Genomic DNA, 12,394 nt, shown 5'->3' with positions numbered 1-12,394 from the left:
GAGGCTGGGATGTTTTCCATTAGATTCTTGATCTTTATCAGTCAAGCAGACTGATCCTCATATGTGACTTTATTTCTCACTTCTTTCCTTTGTTCTTGCTATTCCTTCTACTTGAAACATGCTGAAATTTTCATTACATCCACTCAACTAAAATTCTGCACATCTTCCATGATCCCTCTCCAGCCTTAAGAATCTGTTTTTGAACTTAATTCACTCTAAGGGAAAAGATAATATTGGGTTGGCCAAAAGTTCATTTGGATTTTCCAATGACATCTTACAAAAAAACCTGAATGAACTTTTTGACCAACCTAATACATTTAAGAAATCTAGTTGCTACTAACTACAGCTTTTACATGTAAATATTTTTACCTTATTGAGGTATAACTTATACACTGTAAAGTTATTTAGTAAATTTATAGGATTGTGAAACCCTCACTACGATCCACTTCTAGAACTTCCCCATCTTTCCCCACATTTCCCTCCTATTTATCTGTATTCAGTCCTCACTCCCACATCTCAAGCCACAGCCACATCTGTGTCTGTAAGTTTGCCTTTTCCAGAAAGTTTATAAATGGGTCACACAATATGTAGTTTTTGTATTGGGTTTCTTTCACTTAGCAAAATGTATCTGGCTTCATCGATGCTGTCACATGCATCAGTAGTTTGATACTTTTAATTGCTGAATAGTATCCTATTGTATGAATATACTACATTTTGCTTGTACATTTGCCAGTTGTTGAGCATTTGGAATATTTCTACGCTTTGGCAATTGTGAATAAATCTGTGATAAACATTCACATGGCAGTCTTTGTGTGAGTATATGTTTCACTTCTCTTGGGTAGATTTCTAAGAGTGGAATTCATGAATCTCATAAAGTCATAGTTAAGCTTATAAGAAGCTGTCAAACTGCTCTCCAAAGTGGCATTATTATTTTACACCCCCACCAACTACATATGATCCATGTATGGACCCTCATATGATCCATATATGAGGGTTTCAATTTCTCAGAATCCTTGTTGATACTTGATATTGTCTGTCTTATCTATTACAGCTATTTTAAGGGATATATAATAGTATCTTATTGTGGTTTTATTTGCATTTCCTTAATGGTTAATTACATTGAACACCTTTTCATGTGCTTCTCAGCCATTTGTATATCCTTCATAAAGACTTTCTATTCAAGTTCTTTTGTCTCTTTGTAATTGGGTGGTTTGTCTTATTATTGAGTGTAGGACATCTATGTATATTCTGGATATAAGTCCTTTATCAGATACATGCTTTGAAAATATTTTTTTCAGCACATAACTTGTCTTTTCATCTTTAAAATAGCATCTTTGGAAGCACAAATGTTTTTAATTTTTAAAGTGGAACTGTTTAGCTGCTCAGTCGTATGTGACTCTTTGCGACCCCATGGACTATAACAGCCCATAAGAATCTGTCCATGAGATTCTCCAGGCAAGAATACTGGAGTGAGTAGCCATTCCCTTCTCCAGGGGATCTTCCTGACCCAGGAACCAAACTCAGGTTTCCTGCATTGTAAGTAAATTCTTTACTAACTGGGAAGCTCCTTTTAATTTTAATGAATATCATTTATTATTTTTTAGGTTTGTGCTTTTATGATCATATCCAAGAATTCTTTGCCACTCCCCATCAGAAAGACTTTTTTCTTATTTTTTCTAGAAGCTTCATAATTTTAGCTCTTACATTGAAATCTATAATCCATTTTGAGATTTTTTGATATGGTTTGAGATAAAGGTCAGAGTTCAACTTTGCATACTTGAAATCCAGTTGTCCCCACACGATTTGTTGAAGAGTATTCTTTTCCCATTGAGTTGCCTTGGATCTTACATACGCTATTATTTATGTCTTCCTCCAACTCTATTAAGTAGTTGTGCTTATCATAATTTCATAATTAAGTTTACAGACATAAATTTTAACTAATATACTCAACATCATAGCTGATAGATGGAAGAACTAGAATAGGAGTTCTGGTTTACTCAAGAACAAGATCTATCTTCATATTAAAATTTCCTTCCATGATGTTTATTCCAACATCAAACTGGAAACTTCTTGAGTTTCAGTTCAGTGCAGTTCAGTCACTCAGTCGTGTACGACTCTTTGTGACCCATGGACCACAGCACGCCAGGCCTCCCTATCCATCACCAACTCCTGGAGTTTACTCAAACTCATGTACATTGTGTTGGTGATGCCATCCAGTCATCTCATCCTCTGTCGTCCCTTCTCCTGCCCTCAATCTTCCCCAGCATCAGGGTCTTCTCAAATGAGTCAGCTCTTTGCATCAGGTGGCCAAGGTATTGGAGTTTCAGCTTCGACATCAGTCCTTCCAATGAACACCCAGGACTGATCTCCAATGGACTGGTTGGATCTCCTTGCAGTCCATGGGACTCTCAAGAGTCTTCTCCAATACCACAGTTCAGAAGCATCAATTCTTCCTTGTTCAGCTTTCTTTACAGTCCAACATCCATACATGACCACTGGAAAAACCAGACCCTTGATTAGACGGACCTTTGTTGACAAAGTAGTGTCCCTGCTTTTAAATATGCTGTCTAACTTGGTCATAACTTTCCTTCCAAGGAGCAAGCATCTTTTAATTTCATAACTGCAGTCACCATCTGCAGTGATTTTGGAGCCCAGAAAAATAAAGTCAGCCACTGTTTCCACTGTTTCCCCATCTATTTGCCATGAAATGATGGGACCGGATGCCATGATCTTAGTTTTCTGAATGTTGAGCTTTAAGCCAACCTTTTCACTCTCCTCTTTCACTTTCATCATGAGGCTCTTTAGTTCTTCTTCACTTTCTACCATAAGGGTGGTGTCATCTGCATATCTGAGGTTGTTGGTATTTCTCCCGGCAATCTTGATTCCAGCTTGTGCTTCATCTAGCCCAGCATTTCTCATGATGTACTCTGCATATAAGTTAAATAAGCAGGGTGACAATATACAGCCTTGTCGTACTCCTTTTCCTATTTGGAACCAGTCTGTTGTTCCATGTCCAGTTCTAACTGTTGCTTCCTGACCTGCATACAGGTTTCTGAAGAGGCAGGTCAGGTGATCTGGTATTGCCATTTCTTTCAGAATTTTCCACAGTTTATTGTGATCCACACAGTCAAAGGCTTTGGCATAGTCAATAAAGCAGAAATAGATGTTTTTTCTGGAACTCTCTTGCCTTTTGGATGATCCAGCAGATGTTGGCATTTTGATCTCTGGTTCCTTTGCCTTTTCTAAAACCAGCTTGAACATAGAAGTTCATGGTTCACGTACTTGACTTGGAGAATTTTGAGCATTACTTTACTAGCGTGTGAGATGAGTGCAATTGTGTGGTAGTTTGAGCATCCTTTGGCATTGCCTTTCTTTGGGATTAGAATGAAAACTGGACTTTTCCAGTCCTGTGGCTGCTGCTGAGTTTTCCAAATTTGGTGACATATTGAGTGTGGCACTTTCACAGCATCATCTTTCAGGATTTGAAATAGCTCAACTGGAATTCCATCACCTCCACTAGCTTTGTTTGTAGTGGTGCTTCTTCCTAAGGCCCACTTGACTTCACATTCCAGGATGTCTGGCTCTAGGTGAGTGATCACACCATCATGATATCTGGGTCATGAAGATCTTTTTTGTACAGTTCTTCTGTGTATTCTTGCCACCTCTTCTTAACATCTTCTGCTTCTGTTAGGTCCATACCATTTCTGTCCTTTATTGAACTCATCTTTGCATGAAATGTTTGCTTGGTATCTCTAATTTTCTTTAAGAGATCTCTAGTCTTTCCCGTCCTATTGTTTTGCTTTATTTCTTTGCACTGATCACTGAGGAAGGCTTTCTTATCTCTCCTTGCTGTTCTCTGGAACTCTGCACTCAAATGGGTATATCTTTCCATTTTTCCTTTGTTTTTCACGTCTCTTCTTTTTACAGCTATTTATAAGGCCTCCTCAGAGCCATTTTGCTTTTTTGCATTTCTTTTTCTTGGGGATGGTCTGGCCCTCTGTCTCCTATACAATGTCATGAACCTCCATCCATAGTTCATCAGGCATTCGTCTATCAGATCTGGTCACTTAACTCTATTTCTCACTTCTATTGCATAGTCGTAAGGGATTTGATTTAGGTCACATCTGAATGGTCTAGTGGTTTTCCCCACTTTCTTCAATTTAAGTCTGAATTTGGCAATAAGTGTTACATCGCTTTTTCTTATCTTGGCATCATAATCTAGGACAGTACTGCTTATCTGAGGGTCATGCTATGAAACATTCAGATGACTTAAGTGGTAAAGTTGTGTGAGTAACGACTCTGTAATGTAAATGACTTTGTCTCTTTGTTATGTCTGTGTTTACCATTGACAAAACTAGACTTTCATTTTAAACATTTTTAAGAAATAACTGCTCACTGTCTACGAAGTGTTCATTCTGTGTGAAAGTGAGCTTCACTAGAAACTCTGGTGGGCTGAGAACGTCTTTTCTCACATTTGGCTGTAAGGAAGCTTTCAGGTGACGTAGAGTGGAACGTGGGTGTTTTCAGGGAGTGATAAGGGCATTGGCTTGGGAGCCAGTGGGTCCTCATCATGGCTCTACAGTAACTTGTTAGGTGGCCTTGAACAAGTCAGTGGCTCCTCTGCACCACAGTCTCCTCGCCTGTGAAACAGTAGATGTGGACCAGGTCACCATTATGAGTCCCCCCGCCTCGCCGCCCCATGATATGCTTCTGTTATGCCAGCCGCTACTGTGACACCCTGTTCTGCTCTGATGACCCACCAGTGGCTTCTGTTTGTTGTTATTTTCCCCCCAGATTGCAGCGAGAATCTGTTTCACTGTCACACAGGCAAGTGCCTTAATTATAGCCTGGTGTGTGATGGATATGATGACTGTGGAGATCTGAGCGATGAACAAAACTGTGGTAAGTAACATTATTTCCCTAAAGGTTTTCATTTAAAACTATAGAAACTTATAATCAAAATCTTGTAGTTCATTGTTTGTTGGTGTGGTTAATGAGTTGAATTACAAAGGGATTGGTTTCCTAATTTTCAGGAAGAGGAGGATTTTTCAATTACTAGTCTGTCATGTCTTATGTGTAAATGTAATATTTCTTGGGTAAAGTCATACTGAGGAAACATTAAAGAAGTGGAGTGGAAATAGGAGTTAACATGTTTTTGTCTCTTTGAAACTGTTTGTTTCTTCTCTCGTTGGAGTCAGTGGCTCATGGTTAGACTTTGAGCTTTCGAGCAAAACTGCTTGCAGCTCTTGATCCTCTTGTTATATATAACCGAAGACCTCTCCTGTGTTTGATGGCCATGCCCTACATGGCGACTTCTGCAGTGGAGACACCAATGGTTTGTTTTACATTCTAAAACTCATCTTATCTTTTACCGAAGGAATCCACCTACTGGTTGCATGTTTGTACCTGTAAACAGCATCTTTCCAACAGCCCACAACAGCCCCTGCTAGCCACTTGTCTATGCATTTGTACAAATTCAGCTTTTTTCCACATGTGATGTACAGTATTTTTCTCTTTCTAACTTATCTCACTTAGAATACATTTGCACAACATTTTATCTCAATTGTACCTCAGTTAAAAAGAGGAAAGAACCTTTTAAAGTTGTTGTTGCTTAGTTGCTAAGTCATGTTCGACTCTCTTGTGACCCTGTAAACTGTAGCCCTCCAGGCTCCTCTGTCTATGGATTTCCCAGACAAGAATACTGGAGTGGGTTGCAGTTTCCTTCTCCAGGGGATCTGGATCCCCAACCCAAGTATTGAACCCATGTCTCCTGCATTAGCAGACGGATTTGCCACTGAATCACCACATTTTAAAGAACTGTGTTTAATTCCGAATGTCCTCTCCTGAATGATTAATAAAGCCAGCTGAATTCTTCTTGCTTGTTTGCCATTTTGACTTTGTGATTAGCTCTCAAATTTTTGGTAGTGTGTTATTTAGTGACAGAAGAACTTTCTAACTTGTACTGGCGCCAGAAGCCATACATCCCAGTGGTTGTCATGTCGGTTCCCTCCATCCCCTGAACGCTTGCTTCCTCCAGACTGCAACCCCACAGAGGAGCATCGCTGTGGAGACGGGCGCTGCATCGCCATCGAGTGGGTGTGTGATGGGGACCACGACTGCGCGGATAAATCCGACGAAGTTAATTGCTGTGAGTGCCCTGAAGGTTCCCATCTTGCTCATTGTCCCACTTCTGTCTGTTTAGTCAAATACACTCAGGGTTTACTATCTAAACGAAGTCTAACACTTCGGCCCTGGCCCATCCAGATGGCAATCGAATGGTGTGACGGCAAGAACAGTGTGGTGTGACTGATGCCTGAGTTTCTCTCTCCGAAACGCGAAGCCTGGCTTGGCCACTCTGGCCGAGCAGGTGGCTGTTGCCTCTCTCATTGCCCACGCATCTTCTCTTGTGACTTTGTCAAAGCAGATATTCTTCCCAGAGACGGGGAACTTTCTGTCTGCAAACAATATATTGGCAGTTAAGCAAGAGCCTCCACACGTGCTCACAGGCAGCGTTTGTGAGAGGGCGTGGGGGAACTGACAGAGAAGAGAGCCTTCAGGGCTGGCGGAGTCACACAGAGTGTGAGGACGTTAGTACTTCAGAGCCTGGCTCATTTCTGGTGAGCGTATCTGGAGAAAACCAAAATTCAGAAGGGTGCGTGCACCCATGTGTCAGAGCAGCACTGTTACAGTAACACGTGGACGCAACCTAACGCTCCTTGACAGATGAATGGACAAGGAGATGTGGTCTGTGTGTGCTGTGGGGTGTCGCTCAGCCGTAAACAGCGATGGGATCATGCCATCTGCAGCAACGTGGATGGGCCTGTGGATGGCCACGCTAAGTGAGGGGGCTGCACAGAGGTGGACACTCACATGTGGAAGCTAAAAATTACACAGACAAACTTATTTGCCAAAGAGGCAGGCTCACAGAGACACAGGAAGCAAATTCATGTACCAAAGGGGGAAGCAAGGGAGAATAAACTAGGACTCCAGCATTAACACAGACGAACTGCTGTGTACAAAATGCATAGACGACAAGGTCTGCTGCAGAGCACGGCGAACTATGCTTAATATCAGAATAGGTACCTATACATGGATGTATCTATGTATAACTGAATCACTGTGCTATATACCTGAAACTAACATGATATTATAAATCAACTATACTTCAATTGTTTTTTTTTTTTTTTAAAAAAAAAAAGAGTCTTCAGGTAGCTGTTACACTACCTAATAAAATCGAGTATGGCTTGCCACATTTTTTTCCTAAAAAGTATATTATACTCGATAGGGAATAATAAAATGATTAAATAGAAGCTAAAGAAGGGTAATATTGACCTGAAAGAGTTAATATGGTGCATTTTATGCATATTCAAGGTAATTAAACTTTTTATTCCATCTTTTATGGTCTAATAAAAGTAGAAACAGTGGCTACATATGAGATAGACTGTTTAATTTGTCTGTAATTTAAGGCAAAAATAGAAATGTAGGTTGCATGGTTTTTATTTTGACATTAAGAAAACTCATTTAAATTAATTAGCAAACACTATGCCCAGCTTTCCTCTTTCCTGAATTATATTTGAACTGCGATACCATCTGAGTCCTGACTGAGTGGACATTGTGGAACGCAGTGGGCTGTATTCTGATGGATCTTGGAAAAGCAAGAACATGGTGCTCCTGTGTGTATGTAGACAGTAACCGTGAAGGCTGAGGTCACATGATACATGGGTTTCTGGTCCTTTAAAAGACAATAGGGATAGAATTAAGACAACCAGTTCTTGGAAGGTTAATGGTCACTAGATCATCCTTTTAAATATCAGATGTCATAAGCAAATTTTGAAATAAAATGTTTATTGTGGGGTAGCTATTATGCATTTCATTGGTGCATTAGGTCAGGTTGGTGCAGAGTGAAATGCTGGGGTTTAGGGTTAGAAAATCTTACTTCCATGTTCTGGCCCTACTTTTCAACAGCCTTGAGTATGACACACACGCTAAAGTCTCTAAGCTTCAGTTTCTTTATTCTAAACTAGGTTGATAATATGCACTTTCAGTTCAGTTCCGTCGCTCAGTCGTGTCCAACTCTGCTACCCCATGAATCGCAGCACACCAGGCCTCCCTGTCCATCACCAACTCCCGGAGTTTACTCAAACTCATGTCCATTGAGTCGGTGATGCCATCCAGCCTTCTCATCCTCTGTCGTCCCCTTTTTCTCCTCCTGCCCCCAATCCCTGCCAGCATCAGGGTCTTTTCCAATGAGTCAACTCTTCACATGAGGTGGCACTTTAAAAATTTGTTATGAGGATTTGAAATTAGATATGTAATACTCCTAGCACAGCTATTGCCATATAGTAAACCTTTAATAAATTGTAGTTTTTATATCATTAGCATAACTGCTTGTTTAGTCGCTAAGTAACATCCGATTCTATTGTGACTCCATGCACTGTAGCCTGCCAGGTTCCTCTGTCCATGGGATTTTCCAGGCAAGAATACTCGAGTGGAGTGTCATTTCCTTCTCCAGGGGATCTTCCTGACCCAGGGATTGAACCCACATCTCCTGCATTGCAGGCAGATTCTTTACCACTGAGCCACCTGGGAAAGCCCAGTATAACTACTACCATCGTTAATACTAGTTTCACTTATACAGTGATCTAGAAAAGGTTAATTTTAAGTAAGTGCTACTTAATAGGGTAAGAGAAATTCCAGAAAGAAAACCTTGCATTCCAAGAACACTTGGGATGAAAAAACTTAATGGCACATTCATTCATTTGGGCAGAACATTCAGGTGTTTAGAACACTTCATTTCTTGGTGATGCCAGATAAACAGGAATCATGGATATGATCCGCACACTGAAAGAAACAGATAATTAAAATGCATGTTATTTTGGTGTTCCCTAGCGTGTCACAGCCAGGGTCTGGTAGAATGCAGAAATGGACAGTGCATCCCCAGCACTTTCCAGTGTGATGGAGACGAGGACTGTAAGGACGGAAGTGATGAGGAGACTTGTAGCGATGGTAAGTGTGTGCTCCAACCCCAGAAATAGTCCTTACCAACAGGTCTTTCCTTGGGAGCAAAACAAAATGTTGGAAGCTATCTAGTGCTTAAAGGATTCCCACATAAATAATTTCAGATTGCCTAACGCACTGGTCCCCATAGTTCCAGTCAGCCAGAAACCTTTTTTGTGGTAAATAAAAGTTTCATGCAACTTATGCTGAAAACTCATTCCTAAGGGTGAAAAATAGTGGTTAAACACTTAAACAGCACAGGTAGATTTAGTTAGCTGTTTTATGGGGAAACACTACAATAAAGAGAAAAGTGTAGCACATACTATTCAATTCAATTAGATTCAAGTTAGAAGGAAGTGGCTTCTGAAATTAAATGTAATGGCTTCCAAAAATAACCATGTGTGGAGAAGCCATTTAATGCCTCCCATTGCCAAGCAATATGCTTGAACACACTTTAAAAACAGTCTGTTATTATCTGTGAAGCCCCCAAAGAAAAAGTAAATCAAATAAATTGGTTTTCTGTTGGAAAAGAAAGCTCTACCCTGATTGTCTTAAGCCTCAGTTTGTGTAGAAGTGTCTCTCAGTACAGGGCTAGGAATATCTTTTGACTTAGAAACCACTATGCTTGTCTGCAAGTCTTCCTTGCGTCTTACTAACACAGCCTCGTGTAGGAACGTGGAGGTTGCCGCCCAGCTGCCTGGGTTCAGTCCGCAGCTCCCACTTCCTCCCTGGTTGACTTCAGGCCAGTGATGTAAGCCGGTTACTTCAGTTTCTGTGTCTGTAATCTCAGAGTAATGATAACTGCTTCATAGAGATGACATGTGTTGAATACTCCATAAATGTAAATGTAAGCTATTTTCTGTGGCTGGTACCTGAAAGCCTGTCTAGGCTGTGTGTATCCCACATCAGCTAATGAGATTGATCACATGTAGCTAAATTAGATTTGCCATAATGAATATTGATATTAGAATAGTTTTAATGAGAATGTATTGTAGACCAAAAGAGAGAGCCTTTTGATCACTGATTTATTCCATAAAAAACTAGATAAGGATAGCTTTGTTTTACCAGTTTTGAAAATTCAGAAGGAAATTCTTTTCTGGCCTTGAGTTATTCCATACCAGCCAAGAGGCTCCCTTTTGATTAAATAGTTATTTCTCTCTACATAATTCAATGCTGTTTGAAATAATCTTGTATTATTTACTATGCAGGATTTGCCAGTATTTCTTTACGTCTGTGAGATTTAAGAAAAGTCACATGATAAAATGGAAATGTAAAAAAGGAAAGTAAAATTGTAGTGCATTTAGATTGTTCACTCTACTAAATTCAACATACTAAAAGTATGTTGTAGTGCTGGGAATTCAGTGGCAAGCAGAGCAGTTCATGGGGCTGGCAGGCTTCTGGGGAAGGCAGGCAGGAAACAGTAGGTCTGGTAACCCGAGGGATGCGGGCCAGGAGGGAAATTCAAGGGCTGGGATGTGTTGCTGTGGAAGCATGTCTTGGTAAAGGGCTTCTGGGAGGCTGCCCTGAGGGGGAGGTATTGGAGCTGCTATCTGAAGAATGAATGGAGCTAGCAAAGGAGAGTGGGACTGGGGAAAGCATTTCAGACCCAGGGAACCGCTTGCCAAAGCCCCACGGTGGAAAGAGCAAGGTGGCCTAGAGGAGTGGGAGAAAGCCGTTGCCGTAGGAGAGCCCGGGTGGCGGGCAGCGAGCTGCGGCACAGCAGAGGCCCTGGCGGCCTGACCACACGCTGCTCATGCCCCACGAGGCTGGGAGGGGGCCGGGGTGGCGTCTCCGAGGGCTCGGAGCCCTCTCCAGATAGAGGCCTCTACAGCCCTCAGCCTCACTCTCAGCTCTCCTGCTCAGCAGCCCTTTACCATCCTGCTGTTGGCTTGGGAAGCCCCTCCTCCCCTCTCCTGCCAGCTTATCCCACCTGCCTAAACATGCCTGTGGGAAGCTGTCCTCTTACTGCCCTGATTGGCTTTTACTGCTTGTTACATGCACCTTCAGAGAGCAATGATTCCATGGCATTATAAGATTTCGTTCATGAAGATATCCCTAATTAGAGTCGAAACCATCAGACTTTATCTTTTAATGCTCAATGCCTTGCTGGCAAACTAAGTTGTCATATAGCAAGCACTTAATATTGGCTCAAATAATGAATGCATGCTGTCTGAATAAAAATTTTTTTAAGAGACTAATATTCATGGAACTTAGCCTAACTTACCTTGCAAAAAAAACACTTTTATCTGCTAACTATTAAAAAAAAAGGGAGCGATATCTCTTTTTTGCAAGTCTATGATATATAGTGATGTTCATTAATGGTTCTAGAAGGGAAAGAGAGTCCAGTATACTAAATATTATATTTAGAATTATAGGTAAGATTGTAGATAAAACTTAGAATTGTAGATAAGAAAGTCCAGTATAATAAATATTGTCAGAATTATAGGTAAGAATGATTGTATATATACCAATACTGTTACTTATATTTAAAAATGCCTTGCAAGATATTGAAGAGTCCAGATAATGTGTCTAAAAATAATTGACTATAACGGGGGCAAGCTAGAAAGAGAATGGGCAGTAATTTATTATCTTTTCCTCTTATCTACAAATGACCAGGAAATCAATGGGAAAAGCAGTTTTCTCTGCACATGCCTTAAGGAAAAGCCATTAGGCTGACATCTCTGTTGTCATTCATTTGGAAACAAGAAACCTAATTCTCAGGTCATCGCAGCTGGGTCACTGCTACTTTCCAGAGACACACCAAAAATATGGATAACAGCTGCTTACACTCCTGCCATGACAAAGTACCCTTATTATGTTGATGTTGATGCCCTACTTATTATTAAGGAGAGCATTTTCCTTAGAGGGAAGACTAGAGCTGGGATCAAATGAGACTTTAAAGTATTGGCGCTTCCCTCAAATTACTTGAATTTTCTTTTGTCATTAGCTATATGCACCCGTGTAAATACAAGATGCTATCTTTTTCTTTAAAAACTATAACAACCTATTTTTAAAGGATGAGTTTCCCCTTAGTTTCTTCATCCCTACAGAGTCCTTCTGGAATGACAATGTTGTATTTTAGCTGCAGGAAAATTAATCCAGAAGGTACCTACTCATCTTGTGTTCAGTATTTTTGGAGACTCTGGAAGGAAATTAGAGTTGCGTCCTTCCTCGGTTCTGGATCCTTCAGACGCTAGTGCTTGGGATTTACTTACGGAAGCTGATGAGAGTGAGTGCGCCTCTCTCTCTTCTGTAGGTCAGACTCTATGTCAAGAAGGAGACCAAAGATGCCTCTACAGTTCCTGCCTGGATTCATGTGGTGGTAACTCTCTTTGTGACGCCAGCAACAGTCTGAATAATTGTAGTAAGTACAGCCTCTGACAAATGCAATCACCCT

The 12,394-nt window shown here is 40.8% G+C and overlaps 1 protein-coding gene across 1 annotated transcript in view; it reads left to right on the top strand.

The window, feature by feature from the left end:
- The window catches only part of CORIN (corin, serine peptidase), a 204,609-nt gene that overhangs the window by 117,355 nt on the left and 74,860 nt on the right, over positions 1 to 12,394 (top strand). The window contains exons 6-9 of the mRNA XM_065907247.1: positions 4,795 to 4,902; positions 6,038 to 6,148; positions 8,890 to 9,006; positions 12,254 to 12,361. Coding sequence (XP_065763319.1) covers positions 4,795 to 4,902; positions 6,038 to 6,148; positions 8,890 to 9,006; positions 12,254 to 12,361 — 444 coding nt within the window. The remainder of the gene's footprint in view (positions 1 to 4,794; positions 4,903 to 6,037; positions 6,149 to 8,889; positions 9,007 to 12,253; positions 12,362 to 12,394) is intronic.

This window comes from Muntiacus reevesi, chromosome 16 (genome assembly GCF_963930625.1).
Source record: "Muntiacus reevesi chromosome 16, mMunRee1.1, whole genome shotgun sequence".
NCBI classification, from domain to species: Eukaryota; Metazoa; Chordata; class Mammalia; order Artiodactyla; family Cervidae; genus Muntiacus; species Muntiacus reevesi.
Note: the sequence above shows the minus strand (reverse complement) of the source record. Positions and strands in the feature narration are given on the sequence as shown.